Source organism: Beta vulgaris, chromosome 9 (genome assembly GCF_026745355.1).
Source record: "Beta vulgaris subsp. vulgaris cultivar EL10 chromosome 9, EL10.2, whole genome shotgun sequence".
NCBI classification, from domain to species: Eukaryota; Viridiplantae; Streptophyta; class Magnoliopsida; order Caryophyllales; family Amaranthaceae; genus Beta; species Beta vulgaris.
This window is the reverse complement of record NC_079210.1, coordinates 23,296,019-23,316,310: the sequence shown is the minus strand read 5'-3', so window position 1 is coordinate 23,316,310 and position 20,292 is coordinate 23,296,019. Positions and strand designations below refer to the sequence as shown.

The following is a 20,292-nucleotide window of genomic DNA, read 5'->3' as shown; positions in this document are numbered from 1 at the left end:
AGCATGGGGTCTTAGAAGACGAATTACAAAGTTGACTATTGAAGATGATAATATGGCTGTTATCCAGTCAATTAAAATATTATGAAAAATTTCTTAGACCCATTAACTCTCTTGTCCAAGATGCTGGTGAAAGTAAGAAAGGTTTTTGAGAAAGTGCATAGTCCCATGTGCTTCAAGAAGTGAATTATGTTGCGGATTGGAAGATGGCTCATCGTGGTCACTCTTATTCAAATCTCTCCTATTGGTTTTGTTATTTCACTAGGAACAATACAAGAGGGGGGGGGGGGGTTGAATTGTATGTGTAGAAATAAACGCAACTTTTTTGCGGAATTTTAAACTTGAACTAAGAAACAAGCCAAAGGCACACAAGGGATTTTTCCGAGGAAAAACTTCTTGGGCCCAACAACAAAAAACAACCTCGACCACTAGGGATTTTAAACTCAACTCTTTCACTAATTAGGCCAAACAACTTTGTTACAACCTAATTCTACTCACGGGCCACACCTTGAGTTCCTAAACTCAAGTTCCTGAACAAATGTTCCCTTAACAGTTGTTCCTCTCAACTTCACTCGAAGTTTTATCATTTTAACTCGCTTTACTCGCTGAAAGCTTCTCTCTTACCGAACATCACTCAAAGTCCCCTTATTCCAAAAACCAAAATACAATTGATCAAATAAACTTAGTGGAATTAGAGTAAGAATGCAAAGAACAAATGGCTTTTATGAGAGAATGAAGGTAGTGACACTTTACTTAGTTAAACTCACTAAATCACTTAGTCAGACCCTTATTGGAACTTAATTAGACATTAGTATTTATAGTGGTAATAACTTAGAACGTGGGATTAAATAAGTATTAGTGGTAGAATCATTATCCCATGATGTTCCTTACCCGGAGGAACACGTACCTCAATCATCCCATGATCTCCATGATCACTGTTAAACGTGGGAGAGAATTAAGTTACTGCTCCTTAATTTTAGCAACCACTTTAAGCATTAATTCGAAAATCTGATACCAAAATAAAATCCTTTGACCATAAATATTATCTTTAAAATATTTCCATAAAGACCGAAAATAATTTTATTATCTTTAGAAAAATAAAATCTTTTCCTTAAAAAGATATTTCTTAAAATCAGATTTTTTCTTAAATAAAAATGGTTACCTAGAATCTAGGCATAATTTACTCAACTGACATAAATGAACCGTTGTAATGCTTCATCCTAAGTCTAGTTCCTTTTAATAGTTAGTTCCTTTAACTTATTAGTTCAGCGCTAGTTCGTCTGTTCCTTACAAAGGAACAAACGATCATTCTCATTATAAATTGTCATAGTTCCTTACCATTCTTTCTTGTTCCTTTACAATGGAACTAGAAACAAAAAGCCTCGCTTTAGTCTTCTTGCTTCAATGCTGCTCCAGTACCAAATATTGAAACATCTTTACTTAGTCTTCAAAATCCAAACTTGATTTCTTCCTTGACTTAGTATTCTCTTTGTTTCTTCATTAATACCTTGAAATTCACTCATTTAAACAGCTTGTTAATCCAATACTTAGTTTGCATCTTTGTTCATTTGTCATCATCAAAACTAGGGTTCAACAGGTTTGAATCCTCCGATAAGACTTTTTCCATTATCATCCGTAAGGATGCTTTAGGGTGGTTCATTAAATTGAACTCTCCCAGCCTCCTAGTCTTTCTTTTTTTTAAAAAAAAAAAAAATATTAAAATTTGTGCATACAAGCATCGACCTGGCCATTGCTCTCGCCAAGCACAACCAATATTTTTTTTTAATTGAGAAGAAACAGTTAGCTAGCAAAGTGTTTACTTTATTACTTCCCATGTTTACTTTCTTACCTACTTTTCCCAACCAAACTCACTCTTCATCAGTCATCTTTTCCAACCCACCACTCCCCTTTAATGGACTCAAGTACAGTCCTTCCTCTCTCTCTTCCCCATTTCTAACCCTTATTTTTTTTTGGGTAGCGAATTCAACAACTAACATCTTATTTTCATTTTGTTTAGCAGAATCCCAAATGGGACCATATACTTAAATTTCAGAAGTCAATAATAAATATTTATAGATCTGAAAGTTTTAACATCATTCCCTGCCTCACTTAATAATCAATCACTCTAGATAGTGATTGCAACTTCTTTCCAAAATAAATCCCAATCCAAAACTTCAGCAGAAATGATTCCTCTTTGATCTTCTATCTTGTCGGAAACTTCAATGTCACATCCTCAAAAAAAAAAACAGACCCAACAAAACCAATACCAAGATGAAAATAAACCGATCATGACAAAATAATATCAAATAAAAACCCCATTTCAAAAACCAAAATAATAATGGCACTCATTTTTCTGTTGTTGTGCATGATGTTGAGTTCGTCAATGGGGCAAAACAATGATGATGCAAAAGCACTGTTAGATTTAAAAGCGTCAGTCGACCCACAAAACAACCTCCCATGGAAGCAGGGGTCCGACCCCTGCACTTGGGAAGGGGTTAAAGAATGCATGAGAGGGCGAGTTTCCAAGTTAGTAGTTGAAAACTACGCCCTCAGCGGCCGCATTAGCGGCCATACACTGAGCCTCCTTGGCGAGCTTCGTGTGCTTAGTTTTAAGTCCAACAACCTAAGTGCCGAAATACCTGACATGTCCACATTGGTAAATCTCAAAGTGCTATACCTTAATCTCAACAACTTCACCGGCCCTTTTCCAGAGTCTCTTTCCTCTCTCCACCGCCTTAAAATCATCGCATTATCGGATAACAAGCTATCCGGTTCAATACCCAACTCGGTGGCGCAGCTGCCGAGGCTGTATCTATTGTACTTGGATGGTAATCAATTTAGTGGAAATATTCCAAGATTGAACCAAACAACACTCAAGTTCTTAAACGTATCAAATAATCGTCTTTCTGGAGAGATCCCAAGAACTCAAGCGCTATTGCAGTTTAATAAATCTTCATTCTTAAATAACATAAATCTCTGCGGAATACAGATTGATAATAATAACAATGCAGGATGTAATACCCTGCCCGCTATGAGTCCAGCATTGTCGATTATTCCATTGAATCACACACATCATCGAACCGCAAAAATCCTAGCCATAGCAATCTCCAGCGGCATCGCTGTCATATTGCTAGTCATCATACTTGCCATCTTCTTATACAGAAGGTGGCGAAGAACTGAAACCAGCAACAAGGAAGTCCCATTGGAGCAACAAAGGGGTGTGCACAATCCGGCCCAGAGAACAGACAAAGGGGAGCCATCAAGTGGGACTGCGAGTGGAGGAGGAGATAGAAGAGGAGGATTTTCATGGGAGGGAGATAAGCTAGGGAAGTTGGTGTTTTTAGGGGATCAAATAATGAGTTATAATTTAGAGGATTTGTTGAAAGCATCGGCAGAAACATTAGGGAGGGGTACAATTGGAAGTACATATAAAGCGGTGATGGAATCAGGGTATATTGTAACAGTAAAAAGATTGAAAGATGCAAGGTATCCAAAATTGGAGGAATTTAGAACACAATTGGAAGTTTTGGGGAAGTTGAATCATCCAAATATAGTTTCATTGAGAGCTTATTTTCAGGCTAAAGAAGAAAGGTTGATTGTTTATGATTATTTTCCAAACGGCAGTCTTTTCTCCCTTGTTCACGGTATGTTTTTTCCGGCGACTTTCCCACTCTCATTATCGTTTTTTTCATTTACTCTGTCGGTTCTATAGTTACTGTCTTTTATTAAAATAGGTTGCAAATTACTTGTCTGGTCAAACTTTGTAAGGGAACAGGTTGTGAATTGGGGTCGTCTTAATTAGACTACATGGTCCGTGAACTATTTATATTCGGCCCGAATTTTTAGGAGCCTAATTTATACTCCCTTGCGATTTTTATTTGAAATCTTTTTATAATACTGTTTCAATTTAATTATAATAATTTTAAAATTACGAACTTCCTAGGTAATTTTTGAAAATGAAAGAGATAGAAAAAGAAAATAAAGGTTCCTATATGATAGAAGAGAGATAGAGAGATTTTATTACACAAAATAAAAGTGTCACAACTAAATTGAAATTCGCTAAAGTAGAAAGTCTCACAACTAAAATGAAGCAGATAAAGTAGAAAATTAGGCTATTTTCTTTTGCACTGAATAAGTCTGAACTAAACTGAAATGAAATGAATTTGTTTGAACTGAAATGAATTCATATTAACTGAATTAAACTTAACTGAAATAAATTTGTCTGAACTGAACTGAACTGAGTATTATTAATAATTACAAATAGAGTAATATTTTTCTCATCATAGATAATGATCATGACAATAATTATTATAATAATAATAATGATAATAATTAATAATAATAATGATAATAATTAATTATATTAATAATAATAGTAATAATAAATAATAATAATAATAATAATAATAATAATAATAATAATAATAATAAAAATAAATAATAATAATAATAATAGTAATAATAATAAATTGTAGTCTGAATTAAATTGAACTGAAATGAATTTTTTTGAACTGAACCGAACTGTACTGAGCTGAAATGAATTTGTCTGAACCAATGTTATTAGGATCGAGATCCTACTTTGGATCGAAGGGTTTGGTAGGATCGAATTGGTGGGATTGAATCGTAGCATCGTAAGATCCTACAATTTTGTAAAATAGAAATAATTATGCTAGAATATGGTGAGAAACTCATGTTAAAAGTTGTAGAAATTAATAATGACTTATTACATTAACAAATTGTGATAGTTGTTCAATAACATGCAATCAAAATCTAATGGGAAAAATATAATATGTGAAATTACTTGATTTTTTTATGATGGGAGAAATATAATATGTGAAAAAATCACATGGTAGCATATTACAATACTAGTAGAGTCGTAGGATCATAGAATCATATTAATATGGTACCATGTGATTTTTTATGGTTGGGTAGGATCGAAAGATCCTACAAAATTAAGATCCTACGTAAGATCGGGATTGGTGAGGTCCTTCCGGATCGTAGAATCGTAAGAATTGGATTGGGATTTTGACAACTGTGATCAGAACTGATCTGATCTAAATTGAACTGAAATGAATTTTTATTTATTCAGTCAAAAAAAAAAAAGCCTTAGTTATAGTATGAATAACTTTCGAAAACAAAGGGCGTACCTGTATCTTTTATACTTTATAGTTATTAGTCAATAGTATATTGCTCTAAAACTTTACTTGGAAGATAATGGTAAAAAGGTTCACAATCTTTGTGAAAGGCAACAAAAACCTGAAAAAAAAAAACTAGTGATAAAGGTAATTGTCAAATTTAAATAAATCACATTGGGTTTTAGCCTTTAGGATAAGTCACAGCTAAGATTCTAAACTCGAGATGGTAGTGGCTGAGCTTAGTTGCTTAGTGGAATTGTTATATACTCTACCCGTTTCAAAATATAATGTATGTATGATGTTTGAGGTCGAATTTTGACCGTTAATTACTCTTAATTTATGTTGATTGAAATTTTTTATAAATAATATTATTGTAGGATTTTCCAAGACGAATGCAAGGGTATAATTTTTATTTATCATATTTGAGAGGTATTTGTGGTCAAAGCAAATTTTCATGAAGCATCAATGCCTTATACTTCCTTCTTTCTTTTTCTATTGCAACAATGAGATTTGTGGGTCAAAAATATGAATATATATAATTGCGTGGAAAGTATATATATTTATACTCGTGTGTGTTCCTTAATATAATGTTTGTTTCTCTTTCTTGAGGTAAAAAATAGGTGAACATCTATCACAATAATATTTCATATTTGTTTTAATGTGTATGTTCATATGTTAATATGTTAATATGTGTAAGAATGTTTTGATTTGTCCAAATTATAGTTCAAAAATATGAATATATATAATTGCTATTAAAGACATCAATAATCAAAATAGTGGATTTGTGGGTCTCCATTAAAGACTGTTATAGGAGATGGGGAGCATATCAAGAACCTCCAGGTTTTTTCACCTTTTCCTAGTGGCTCATTCTGACAATCAACTGACATGCCAACGCGATCATGAATCATAATCTTTAGTAGTTAAATCAAAGGCGCTATTGATGAAAATTCTGAAGTATTTCAAGTTTTGGCAGATTTAAGTTCTACCATAAGTGCTGACACTTTCATTCAGTAGGCCCTCTCGGTTATTTGACATTTACTCCGACTCATATGTTTGGTAGTAATGGCCATTGGTGCGGGTTGGGCGGGCCGGACCGTGGGCCGTAGTGGATTGGACTAAGATTTCATGGCCCAAGACCAAACCGTGAAATTCATGGGCTGGGCGGGCTGGTCCGCAGGCTGAAAAATCTTGGCCCACACCGGTATGTTACTGGTTTTCACGATTCGTCGGTCTGATGGGCTGGATCGGGCTGACGGGCTGGCATGACAAATTTTTTTTTCAAAATTATTAATCATTGAAAGTATTCATTATTCTTACATAAAATCTTTAAAATGAATATATATAAATATTAATATTAATGAATAATTTCATTATTTTTAAATTTGATTGAATTATAATATATGCAATTTGATTAAAATATATACAATTTGATTAAAATATACATAATTTGGTTTAATATTTACTAATTGGATTGGGCTGGTTTGGTTCATGGGTCGGGTTGGACCGGTTTCATGGTCCGGGCTGAGCGGTTTTAGTAGTGGGCTTTAGAGGGCTAGGCTCAAGAAATCTAGCCCATGGCCCACCCACCAATTTCACGGTTCGAGCTGGGCTAGATCGTGCTTTTTTCTGGCCCGGCCCATATGGCCCACGAGGTGGGCTGGCTGGATTGGCCTTCACTGTTGGCCATCTCTAATGTTTGGGTTTCTTGTAGTTGTCGTGTTATCAAATCTACATTGGGCATAAATTATGGCACCAAAATATAGTCAATTTGGTATCAAATAGGGTTAAGTTGGTATCCAATAGGATTAAGTTAATACTCCCTCCGATTTTTATTAGTTTACCCGTATTCCTTTTTGGGATATCGCTTATTAGTTTACCCTTTTCTTTTGTTTCTAATTTTGAAATGAGACCATTAACTTTTCATCACACATACATTCAACTTTAATATAAAATAATAATTTATTTTTCTTTCTATGACCTATAACATCATTTATCCTAAAACTCTGTGCAAATAAAAGGGGTGAATTAATAAAGACCGGAGGAAGTATTAAGTTAGTACCAAGTTAGAATTTGATGTGAAATTTTTGAATTGATACCAATTTACCATTTGATGTTCAGATAGAGTCAAGTTGGTATCAAATTATAAGTACCAACTTAACTATATATAGGTATCAACAATTTGGTACCATTACCATATAGAGTCAAAATTGGTATCAACTTAACTCTATTTGGTATCCATTTGAGTGCATTTTGATGCTAATTTACCATTTCAGCTTGGAAATTATGAACGTGTCATTTATTTGGTGGTCTTTGCCTCTTTAGAGACCAACCAATTGTCACCAATGCTTTCTCCATATTATAGTAGCTTTATATGAGAATGGATACTTATATGAGAAATGAGAATGAATTTTGTATTATATATATATAATCATTCCAATTAATACACAAGAAATTGCCATTACAATATTGTAATTTTTATGGTACCAATAGAAATGGTGATTACATGCTCACCAAAATACATCATAATTGATAGTTGGACTTTCACTTTTCTGTTTCTGTTGATTATTGGCAGTATTTACTTGTATTATTTGATGCACTAGTAGCTGTCATTTGTTAAGCATGTTTCCCCTCAGGCCTCAACTATTCTGAGTTTTTGTCTTTATGTATATGCAATTTCCTTTTATCTAGTTGGCCTCAAAATTAAAAATAAAAGAATGTACAATCTAATTATCTGGGCCATTCGTTTGAGTTATTTTGACCAATTTAGACCGCTCCTTTGGTAGATATGCATATGCTAGGTAATCACTAAAAAGTGTTCAACGTGAGTGTCCTTTCCCAGACCCCAACTCAGCATTCCCGTGCACTTTTTAACTAAGATTTGTAACTTTCAGTGTTTGGTAATGGGGGCTTTTGGCCTTTGGGTACCTAGAAGTCAAGTTTTAGGCCACGACATATATGATACATGTTAATTTTACTAGCTTTTGATTGTTGGCTCTTGCTCTTTATTTTGCATTATATTAGTCAATACTAACAACTAATTTTATTAATCATCAAAACAACAAACATAAAACAAGCACTACAATTAGCAGAATTATGCATAAAAAATGTAAAACCTTCATTGTAAACCTTGCCAAAACCTGAAAAGCTGGCTTTAATAAATAATAGCTATGTTCTTTTATTATCTTATCTAGATGGCTTGAACAAAAAAAGTTATTACCAAATGAGGTCATTAACAAGTTAACAACATAGAAGATAAATACTACACAATACTATCTTTTTTTCTTTTTTTTTTTTTTTTTTTTTTGCAATGGACTACATAATACTACTACAGTATACACTATATAGTGACACAGCCACACAGTATTCCTGTGACAGTAGTACTATTAATGAGAAACTAGTAACTGAGCATTAATTATGACTGCAACTCAATGTTAGCATTGCTTCAAAGCCAAGATCTGAAGATACACATGTACTTTATACATCAGGTTATCAAAGCAAACACCGTTTTCATTGATATAACTTCAATGGTGAACATTAGGGACTTGCTAGCAAATAAATAAAAAGTTAAGCAATTAGCCCACCCATTGGAGTGAGTAGCTGAAATTTCACTTGCTAGCCAATGTAGCTTAACTAAGCTAATTTGCTTGAGCTAAAGTTGTGGGCCCATGTGGGAATTTTGGTGAACAATTTCTGTACTCTTCTCTAAAAAAAAAACTATCTTACTTTGAGTGGGACCTACTCATATTGGCTAATCATTGGGGGAGTTTTGGCTTAAAGTATAGTTAGCTAAAAAAATTTATGTAGCACTCTAGGTAAATTTTCATTTTGCTCTACCATTGGAGTTGTTCTAAGCTGTAGTTTTTTCTTTTTAAGCTGTACCTTGAGTCCTTGACAAGCTAGATTGATTACTCTGCTTATATAAGAAGCCGTCGCTACCAACAAGGTCTTGGATCTCATCTCTCTCCATTTGAAGAAGGTGTTTTATGGGATTATGCAGGAAGATGAGGAAATTGCTATAAGATTAATATACAGAAAAAGTGCTAAGTAATGAGAACGATAGCCGGCCAACAGGCGAAAAATGTTGTTGTCTTTCTCGATGCTCCTCAATTGCTAGGCTCAATCTGTATTAGATTGCAACTCAAATAGGCTGAACTGATTGACTCATTAACAAGTTGACTTGCTATTGGCCTGACCTAGTATTGTTGGGTGCCCACCAGCCCAATAACTAGGAATAGTGACAAGTAACTTCACTTGAAGTAGGTTCCACCATGATCCGTTTTTGACATTTGGATATCTATAATTTTCGCTAAAAACTTAGTTATTGAGCCTTCAATTTCTAGAAATGGAGGGAGCACACCTCACAAAAAAGGATGGTATTTTATGTACAACATTGATAGCTTGTTCAAATTATGTTATCATACTAATATTTAGTTGCTACTAGGAGTATGACTTTATAGGAGTATTGCAGTACAGCAATACTCCATACTTCTATATTTTGTTGCCTGTTAGTTAACAGCAAAGATGACAATTGCTATCTAGAAAACTTAGATGATTAAGAAGCTCCTTGATATTGCTAAAGGAAAAATGCAACAAGCCTAAGTAAAAGCTGGCTAACTTTCTGATGTTGCATTTAGCTCCAAAAATACTATTATTTTGTATGCCATTGCTGGATTATACTTGCATAAAATTAGTATCACATTTCTGAGCCATCTGGTGGATCTATTATCAGGCAATAGACCTTCAGGAGGTGGAAAGCCACTACATTGGACATCTTGCCTCAAAATAGCGGAAGACTTGGCTACCGGTCTTCATTACATCCATCAAAACTTTGAACTAGTTCATGGGAACCTGAAATCCTCAAATGTTCTCCTTGGATCAGACTTTGAGTCTTGCCTAACAGATTATGGACTTCAATCATTCAGAAATCCAGAATCCGCAGAAGAACCTAGTGCTGCATCCCTCTTTTACAGAGCTCCTGAATGCCGAGACAACAGAAGATTACCGACCCAAAAAGCTGATGTTTACAGCTTTGGAGTCCTATTACTAGAACTAATGACAGGTAAAACTCCATTTCAAGACCTTGTTCAAGAGCATGGGTCCGACATTCCTAAATGGGTAAGGTCCGTTAGAGAAGAGGAGACCGAGTCTGGGGAAGGGAGTTCTGGAAATGAGACCTCCGAAGAGAAATTGAGTGCACTTTTAAATATTGCAATGGGATGTGTTGCTGTTTCTCCTGAAAATAGACCTCTAATGAAAGAGGTTTTGAGGATGATACGAGAGACGAGGGCCGAAGCACATATATCATCTAATAATAGCAGTGATCATTCACCCGGAAGATGGTCTGACACAGTTCAGAGTTTGCCAAGGGAAGAACATCTCAGCATTTGAGAATCTGATCAATTTTGTGCCACAAAATTGTTCATTTTTTTAAAGTCATATTCTTCAATTAGGCGTGGTAGTGTTTTTGGATGTAAAGCTTTCTTTTGGTTATCTGTAGTTATTTCTCCTTTATTTTTTCTTCTCTTTTTTTAGTATAGCTACTTGGTGATAATGCTTGATTAATTGATGCTATATCAGTATCTTGCTCCATTTTATGTGAAGCATTACGTTTCTTCATAGTTCCTGACATTTATGTATTAGACGGTGATCTCAATTTTCTGTAGCATTTTATGTAATTTGAAACAGTGGTGAAGCTTTTGACACCTTCGAGACACAAATATACGCATTTACTATATTTTCTCATGAAGGCTAAGTTCTCCTCACTTTATTTTCACTTAATCAACTAGGAACTAGTTATTAGGTCCAGGTTATGTCTCAGGTAAGAAAAAATTTTATTTATTAATATAATACTTTATGATAATAACACTAAATACAACTTAACTTAGTGGTTAAAACTTTAGTATATGTACTTGAGGTCTCGGTATCAAACTCTATACTATGCAATTTCTTAATTTTTTTTATTGTATATGGATTACATGAACTAAAACTCCCTAGGGAGAGCACCACGTGGCACAGTTTCTTGTTTTCGCACGCCTTTTAATATATTTGTATAGATAATACTTTTTTTTTGACATAAAAAAAGTGTACAATAAACTACAACAAATCAACTAGCGAAAGGGAAGTGCAGCAAAATTTTGCTATGTCATGTTACCTTCTGTAGCCTACACCATTGGAGGGTGTTGCCCAACGATCGAATATCCATAATCAGATGCGTGACAAAAATATCCCTAAGATAGGGGGATTGAAGAAGATGAATAAGTTGTACTGAGTCTGTTAAGAGCAGGATCCGATCAAACGAGCGAGACTTTGCCCATGATAGGGCCATGTGGCAGGCTTGTGCTTCTGTCTGGAGGGCAGAACTAGCAAAGACCTTCCTACCTTGCATGCATTGACCTGGTACGATTGTGCCTGGAGCAGAGCCGTGGGAAGCAACCCAAGCACACGCTCCGCTGTGACTACTAGCATGCCACGATCCATCAATGCGAAATATGAGTTGAGGTTGTGCCGTTGAGAGGCGACCAATGTCAATCAGGAAGAAACCCGAAGGGATATCATCATTCGTGGGCAAAGTGGCCTTAACCATAGTAGCTTGGCCGAAAACACTTGATGTTGTTTCATAACAAGATCCACTTGAAGGTGCATACCTTCCAAAGAGGCGCGGCTTTGGCGGAACACCTGATGACTCCTTGTAAACCAGATAGCCCATGAAATCCCTAGAAACTGAACCAAAGTGGGGCTATGCAGAAATTCTTTGTCCAAAAAATCTAGCACGTGATGCATGACCCAATCTCAGAAATGGAGGTGAGGGTCAGAGTTAAGGTTGGCAGTTCCCAGGCGAGTATCCCAAGCCTCATACACTAAAGGACACATCCGAAAGAGGTGATTCAACAATTCTACCTCGTATAACCAGATGGGACAAATGTCATTGTCCCCAAGTCCTCTTCTGAAGAGGTTATCTTTGATCATTATACTGTTGTGTCATAGCTTCCAAAGAAAGATTTTCCATTTTGGCATGATGTACAAACTCCAAATAGTGCAGAAGAAACGCAACAGTAAGGGAGGTGTCATGCTGTAGATTTTGTTTTACTGTTGTTGTAAGAGAAAGGCTTATCCAATCTTAGTAGAGTAGGCTCTTAATTGGTCAGCGGCCAGTACAACGCATCCGGGGGCTGCACATGAGCAGGGAGTTCCAGAGCAAGGATCCGGCCGGCAATAGCCGGCGTGAAGTATTTGTGAACCTTAAGAGAATTCCATTGACCAGTGTTTGGTACAATAAAGTCGCTAACCCTTAACCTTGTTGCCATGTGTAGTGGGATGTCATCCCTGAGAAGCGGCTGATGATCAGGAAGCCAGTTCCCTTTAAGGATCCCAATGTTATGACCAGTGCCAACTTTCCAGTCACAGGTTTGGCATAGAGGGATATCCGCTCGTTGCATTCCCCTTACACCCCAAGAACGACAACCACTACTACAAAAAAGGCCTAGAAAACCGGTTAAAAACTACCTAGGAAATCGGACTATAACACGTCTCCATCTCACAGGTGTCCTAGGCTAGGAGACCGGTTATGATGCTAATTTCTTTGTTTGTTTGGGAGACCTGTAGACAACTAGAACCAGTCTCTTAGGTAAGCATACATATCATATGTAAAGAGGTTAGGAGACCAGTTAACATTAAAAAACAGTCTCCTTACCTTATCCTTTGAAACCAGTTATTGAACACAACCGGTTTCTTAGGTTTATAATAGAATATTTTTAAATTTAGAGTAAATTACAATATATGTTATGTAGTGCTAAACTCGTAAATCAATACTACTATCCCCAACAGTAGGTTCTAAACTAGGAGACTTGTGCAACAACGCATGGACTCAAACCCCGAACCTGAGCTCCGCCTTGAAACCTGCAAAAAGGGACCCACCCAGGAGGTTTAGGTGGTATTTTCCCCTCCGAAGCTTAAGTCGGGTATCAAGGATATGAAGGAACTTTTTGTAACACCCCGTAATTTTAACCCTTTATTTTTGGTGTTTGTTTATTTTAAAATGGTATTTTCCTTTTCATAAAATAAATAATTTATTTATTTGAATTACTTTGGAACATGTTATGAAAATGTGTATATATATTTATATGTGGTGATATATTTATATATATTTGTTTTAAGTTGTTAGTTATTATTTTAAGTTGTTATATTAGTTTCGTTATTTATTTGGGCGTTTAGGATCCCGTTTTATCGCGTAGCATTTTTGTAACGTTGTTGGACCGACTTAGGTGATGAAATGTTGCATTGCTTGTGGCGTGTCATGCTAGCCGAAAATTAGCAATTATGTTGTAGAGGATGAAGAGTTTTGGTGCGTGCTTATGAAGCTAACCTTTGAGTCTCTTGTAACTCCCTATTTAATTCCCCACTAATCCACCTTCATAATCACCTTTAAACCTTTGCTTTATAAGGTTATTAATCAGATGAGGCTGCTGCATTGTAACCCCCATTCTCGTCCAACCATTAGAGAGGAAGAGAAAGAGTTCTTCTCTCTTCTCGGTTTTCGTCCATTTCTGCATACCCATTTTCTTTGCATCATATCTCCTTCGTTTCTTATCCGAATTGAGTGTGTCAGTAGTCAAAATCTATGTACTCGGAAAGATATTTCTCGTGGTATAATTTGTTTTTGAAGAAAGGGGAAGACGCGACTGCAGTTTTCGTTTCAATCAGACGAGTCACCTGGTTTTGTTCCCTGTCGCACCTTCACGAAAATAACCGTATCCAGAGATCTAACCGTTTGATCATGTTCACATTTGGACAGAATGTTTATTACATCTTGTTATTTACTTTGACCGGAGAGATTTGGAAACCGAGCTTTTGATCACCGGAAATCATGATCGGAGCAGAGCAGTGCAAAATAAGAGTTTCAACATTCAAGAAAAAGGTAACTAGCGTTATTCTAGTTCGATAGAGAATAGATTGTGAGCTTAGGTTGTTAGAATCGCTTTAGAGAACATAGTATCATGCTAGGTGGAACTTAGAGGATTTTATGATTGAAGTTACATGTAGTTTCATGGTTGTTGGTGTTGTTTTCATACCTTGGATTGCTACTATAATCATCTTGTTAAGTTTTGTTGATTAGTTGTATCACTAGGGGAAAAAAACAGAAGGGCTGCACAAGAAGGGCTGCACTTTTGATAAAAGCGCAGCCCTATGGTTGAAGGGCTGCACTTTTTTGAAAAAGCGCAGCCCTACAAATAAGAAGGGCTGCGCTTTTTCAAACAAGCGCAGCCCTTCCCACGGTGCAGGGCTGCGCTTTTTAAAAGGCGCAGCCCTTCTCAAGGTAGGGCTGCGCTTTTTTAAAACTAGCGCAGCCCTATTAGCTGCTATTTTTTTTGTTTCGATAACTCCTATGCATGCGCGCCTTATACTCCTTCATTCCCACTTTCCCTCTTTCACTTCTTACCCCAAATTGTGCGAAAATAACGAGCGAGCACCCCCTTCTCTTCGAGTGTTGCACCACCACCACCACCACTACTACTGCCCTAATTCGAGTGCACCACAAGCACCACCACAAGCACCACAAGCAACACTTTGCTCCACCACTACGAGCGAGCGCATTTTACTTTTGCGCACCGCCACATTTGCGCACCACCACATTCCGCACCACCACCTTGCGCAGCACCCCCCACATTGTGCCCACCACCTTGCGCACCACCACCTTGCGCAGCACCCCCCTTCTCAGTTTCTTCTCTTTTCTTCTCTTCTCTTCTCTTTTCTTCTCTTCTCCACCATTTGAGTGGTTAATTAGGTATGGATTAATTTTATTTTAAGTTACTTTTTTTTTGTTAATTGAATTAAATTGTTAATGTGCAATGTGGGTTTTTCAATTGTAGGAAGAAGAGGCTAAGGAAGGCAAGTAAAGTTCCAAGTATCTCTTTTCTCTTCATTGCTCGTCGTTGGTGTTAAGAGGTAACTACTTTAACATGTAGACAAAGTTGATAATTTATTGATGTATATATGTATTTTTTATAATGTATATATATTATTTGTTGATATGAGATTGTATGAAAACGCAATGTGATTTAGCTATATATGAAATCTACAGTTGTTTGAATCATCATCATATATGCCTAGATACCCGTTCAAGACTTACTCATTAGGAGTAAGTCTTGAATAGTCCCCGGTTTGGGACTGTTCTGGACGTTTGATCTCACTTAGGTGGTGAATGTGTGTCTTCTTTTCAATTCTGAGGAAAATCTTGGCTTATCGTTTCGCTACATTGTTCTCTGGGTACATATGTAGATAAGCAATTATCTACATTGTGTACTTGGAGAACTGTAGGGAAATTGCTGCGGATTTTCCTTAGAATTGAAAAGTTGGCATATATTCACTAGTGAGATTAGACGTCCAAGGATGGGTTAGGTTGGAGTGATAAGGACCTTTGACTGCATGCATACAATTGAACATGTGACTATCTTAGCTTGTTGTATACGTGTGTGATTTGAATATGTGAGTGTGTGTACTTTACTAATGATTGATGCATTATAATGAATGTTGTGTTTAATTATTAGAGGTGGTCTTCTTGAATAAGATGGATCGTACTTGGATGTATGGTAGTCGTGAATCGATTGAGTTTGTGAATGGGGTCTGGAATTCTGTAGAAGTGCATTAGAATATCAAACATCCTCTGGAGCAGTCGACTTTTATTGTCCTTGTTTGGATTGTAGAAATGTGAGCAAGGTTAGTAGTATACATGTGGTTAGGGAGCATGTCTTGCGCCGTGGGTTTAGGCCTCAATACCACGTATGGATTTGGCATGGTGAGCAGGGGAGGTATATGGGAAGCTCTGGAGTAAAGAATGATGTATGTGAAGAAAAAAAGAAGGATGATGATGAGTTAGGGGATGAGAATTTGGATGATGAATTTGGAGATGATGATAGGGATCGGGTAGACGAGATGATACACGAGGTTGAAGATCAGTCGTGTAGACGACCTCGTATTTTTGAGTCTATGTCTCAGGCTGCTGAAAAGCCGTTGTATCCAGGTTGTACAAAGTACACCAAACTTTCCGCGGTGGTAACACTGTTCAACATTAAGTCGAACGCTGGTTGGACGGACTCTAGTTTCACATCGTTGTTGGAAGTTTTAGCTGAGATGCTCCCTGATGGAAATGAACTGCCAAAGTCGTACTATTATGCGAAGAAGCTGATGTGTCCTTTGGGTTTAGAGTACGAGCGGATACATGCTTGTCCTAACGATTGTGTGCTTTATCGTAATGAGTATGAGCATTTACATGAGTGTCCACGTTGTGGATTGTCGAGGTACAAGCGTGAAGGAGCTGGAGGTAGTGAAGGACCACCAGCCAAGGTGTTGTGGTATCTACCCATAATACCTAGATTTAAGCGCATGTTCTCAATTAAAGGAGATGCGAAGAATTTGAGGTGGCATGCAGATCGTAGGAAGAAAGACGGTTTGCTCAAGCATCCGGCTGATTCGCCTGAGTGGAAAACTATCGACAGGGTGCATAAGTCATTTGGTAATGAGGATAGGAATCTGAGGCTTGGATTATGTACGGATGTCATGAACCCTTGGATTATGTAAGTCATTAAGTAGTATTCAATCCAACTAACAATAACTTCCATAATATGCAAGTTTTATTTTTATCAATATGAATTCTCAGGCTATTATACAATGATTTGAGGCAATCTAGTCAGCCAATCTTTGGTTGGTTATGTCCAAGCTTTGTACGAGATAACAGTTGCTTACAAAACGAAAAGGAGGTGAAAGCATATCTCAAGGATTCTTTGAACGCATGTTCTCGTAGTGGATATAAGATCATTCTTCTTCCTTACATTGAATCGTATGCTTCTTAAACTCACTTTTTAATTAATTAAATTGACCTATTAGTTGTTCTACGATAAGAATAACATTTTAATTTATTGTTGTAGGAACCATTGGACACTAATTGCAATATGTGTGTCACGTAACGAAGTCTACCACTTTGATTCTTTGCGTAAAGGAACAATGCGGTCCTTACTAGTCAAATCATTGTTAAATAGGTAGCCTAATCGAAACTCTATGCACACTTAGCTTATTAAATATTAAATGTACATCTAATCTTATAATAATCTATTGATGTAGTGTGATGAAAAAGCTTACTGCATCTGGACTTCGACAACCAAAACCTCCTGTTTGGTATTTCGTTGAGGTAACATGAGTAATTTTTTGCATCCTTTTATAGAAACACATAATACACATCTAACATGTCATTTATTGCATCTTTGGTGAATTTTAGTGTCCGGTACAAGAAGGTGGACTTGCGTGTGGGTATTACGTCTTGAGGTTCATGCTCGATATCGTCAACTATTGCAAAGATGTTGGTGATCTTCGAATGGTATGTAACTTTTAGGTTTCCAATTGTTGTTTGTTGCATTTCCGGCCTATTTTGGCCTTTTCGCTCCCAAAATGTAGTTATGAAGTGATTTAACCTCAAATTCTCTTTGAACATGATTATATGAGGCATATTATAACTAGTATGTAGATTCTTAGGCTTGCATATGTTGTTGGTTGCATTTCGGGAACAAAAAAGCCATTTCCGGCCTATTTTGGCCTTTTCGCTCCCAAAATGTACTTATGAAGTGATTTAACCCCAAATTCTGTTTGAACATGATTATATGAGGCATAATATAGCTAGTATGTGGATTCTTAGGCTTGCATTTGTTGTTGGTTACATTTTGTGAACAAAAAGGCCATTTCCGGCCTATTTTGGCCTATTTTGGCCTTTTCGCTCTCAAAATGTACTTATGAAGTGATTTAACCCCAAATTCTCTTTGAACATGATTATATGAGGCATAATATAACTAGTATGTAGATTCTTAGGCTTGCATTTGTTGTTGGTTGCATTTTGGGAACGAAAAGGCCAATTCCGGCCTATTTTGGCCTTTTCGCTCCCAAAATGTACTTATGGAGTGATTTAACCCCAAATTCTCTTTGAACATGATTATATGAGGCATAATATAACTAGTATGTAGATTCTTAGGCTTGCATATGTTGTTGGTTGCATTTCGGGAACGAAAAAGCCATTTCCTGCCTATTTTGGCCTATTTTGGCCTTTTCGCTCCCAAAATGTACTTATGAAGTGATTTAACCCCAAATTCTGTTTGAACATGATTATATGAGGCATAATATAACTATTATGTAGATTCTCAAGCTTGCATTTGTTGTTGGTTGCATTTTGGGAACGAAAAGGCCATTTCCGGCCTATTTTGGCCTTTTCGCTCCCAAAATGTACTTATTAAGTCATTTAACCCAAAATTTTCTTTGAACATGATTATATGAGATATATTATAACTAGTGTGTAGAATTTTAGGCTTGCATTTGATTTTGATTGAATTTCGGGAAGGTATATGTCATTTTTAGAAGTACTAACTACGGTAAAATGATGAATTCTTATATGTGTGTTTATTCCTTGGTTGTTTTGCAAGTGAAAGGCGTGTCGCGTACCTAACAAAAATAACCTAACTATTTCTCCTAACTAATGTAGTCGGGCAAGTAAGGGTCGAATCCCAAGAGACTAACTGATTCAAAGTAGATAAATTGACTCTAATTAATACTAAGCAAGTAATCCAATTAAGTGGTGATGGACTAATCTAAATAACTAAAGCAAATGAAATTACCAAGAGTGTATCAAAGACTAAAGACATCTAGGTTTAAGTATCCCCACTAACACGAATTAATGCCACAAACAATCCCTTTTCCCTTAATTAACTAATAAATAACTCATAGAATAGACGCGCCCTAATAATACTAAGGATTTCTTTCGATCAATCAATAGCTTCCCTAACAATGCAATCATGCCTATTTTCATGGAGTCATGCAAATTAAGGACTTTAGACATAACATCCTAACATCCTAATAAATTCTATCAACTACTTTCGTGATGATTCACTTTATCTTAAATTAGGGTTCTAGATTCGATTAAGACTCAACTTTCGTTGCAAAACTAATCACATTCAATATATACTATTTCTAGTCATAAATTGATAATTAAAACCAACCCTAAAATAAATGAATCATAAATTAATTAAAGTTTGGAAATTGGGAATTAAACAAGCATCAATTCATGTTAGGGTTCAACCTAACCCTAGAATAGAAAACTACTCACACATGATGATTAAATAAACAAAATAAATATTAAAAGAAAGCATGATTAACAATAATAATAAATAGAATAGAGAAGAGAAAATAATACTTGAATTAATTGATGAAATTGCAAACTTGAATGTCGAAAACAAAGACTTGAGGAAAAAATGGAGAAGGCGTGATAACGTGAAGCGTCCAAGAGGAAGAAGTAAAAAACCAATCTCACGTGATTTCTCTCTCCAAAAATCCCCAAAAATCAATCTTTTTTCCTTAATACTCGTGGCCCTACCCTAATTACAAGATAAGGAAGATCTAATTAAATCATTAAGAGTCCGAAATCGTGCAGTCCGCGTGCGTAGGAATTTTCAGCAAAACTGGGCCAACTTGCAAGGCCCATATCTCTTAGAATATAACTCGCCTTGGGCCGTGCAGCCTATCGTTGGAAAGCTCTTCAACCCACTTTCCAATGCCTTTCGAATCAGCCCAATATCAGCATCGAGTCAGAAGTTATCGATAAAAGAGTGAGCATGACTCAATTTCCGCAATTATATCAATGAATTTCAACTCCAATTGAGCTCCAATTTGCACTCAAATACATCCAAAATGATCCTTATCAATGTAGCTTGCCTCCATTTGATCCTAAGTACTCAAGCTTGCCCAATAATGCTCCAATTATGTTCCTGATATCTGAAATTCATCAAGCAATACCAAAAACGCACAAGAGGAGTAATATTTCGCAAATTAAGTAAAAGTGTGCAATTATGAACTAAAATACACCTAAATGTTCCTAGAATGCAACCTAAATGCAACTAAAACCTATATAAAAATATGACACATCAAACTCCCCCAAGCTAAACCATTGCTTGTCCTCAAGCAATTAGACATAGACATTGGAAAAGCAAGACAACCTACAATATGAGACTACGATAGGGCCAAGCACACAACCGAAAACACAAGAGATACAATTACTACACGAACCAAGCATCGAAACATTCTCAAGCAAAGCCGCATAGCACGTCATGTAATGCAATCAACTCTCCTAGCA

The 20,292-nt window shown here is 36.2% G+C and overlaps 1 protein-coding gene across 1 annotated transcript; it reads left to right on the top strand.

Moving 5' to 3' along the window:
- Positions 1–1,826: 1,826 nt before the first annotated feature.
- Positions 1,827–10,849, top strand: LOC104903032 (inactive leucine-rich repeat receptor-like serine/threonine-protein kinase At1g60630). Its single transcript, XM_010691000.4, has 2 exons — positions 1,827–3,641; positions 9,862–10,849. Exons 1-2 carry the CDS (start codon positions 2,336–2,338, stop codon positions 10,518–10,520), a joined length of 1,965 nt encoding a protein of 654 aa, XP_010689302.2. The 5' UTR covers positions 1,827–2,335; the 3' UTR covers positions 10,521–10,849.
- The last annotated feature ends 9,443 nt before the right edge of the window (positions 10,850–20,292 follow it).

Bases quoted from the DNA above. Each gene is read 5' to 3' on its own strand.
- LOC104903032 (XM_010691000.4), top strand. From the start codon at position 2,336: ATGGCACTCATTTTTCTGTTGTTGTGCATGATGTTGAGTTCGTCAATG. The intron at 3,642-9,861 runs GTATGTTTTTTC...ATCTATTATCAG, and splicing joins TCTTTTCTCCCTTGTTCACG to GCAATAGACCTTCAGGAGGT.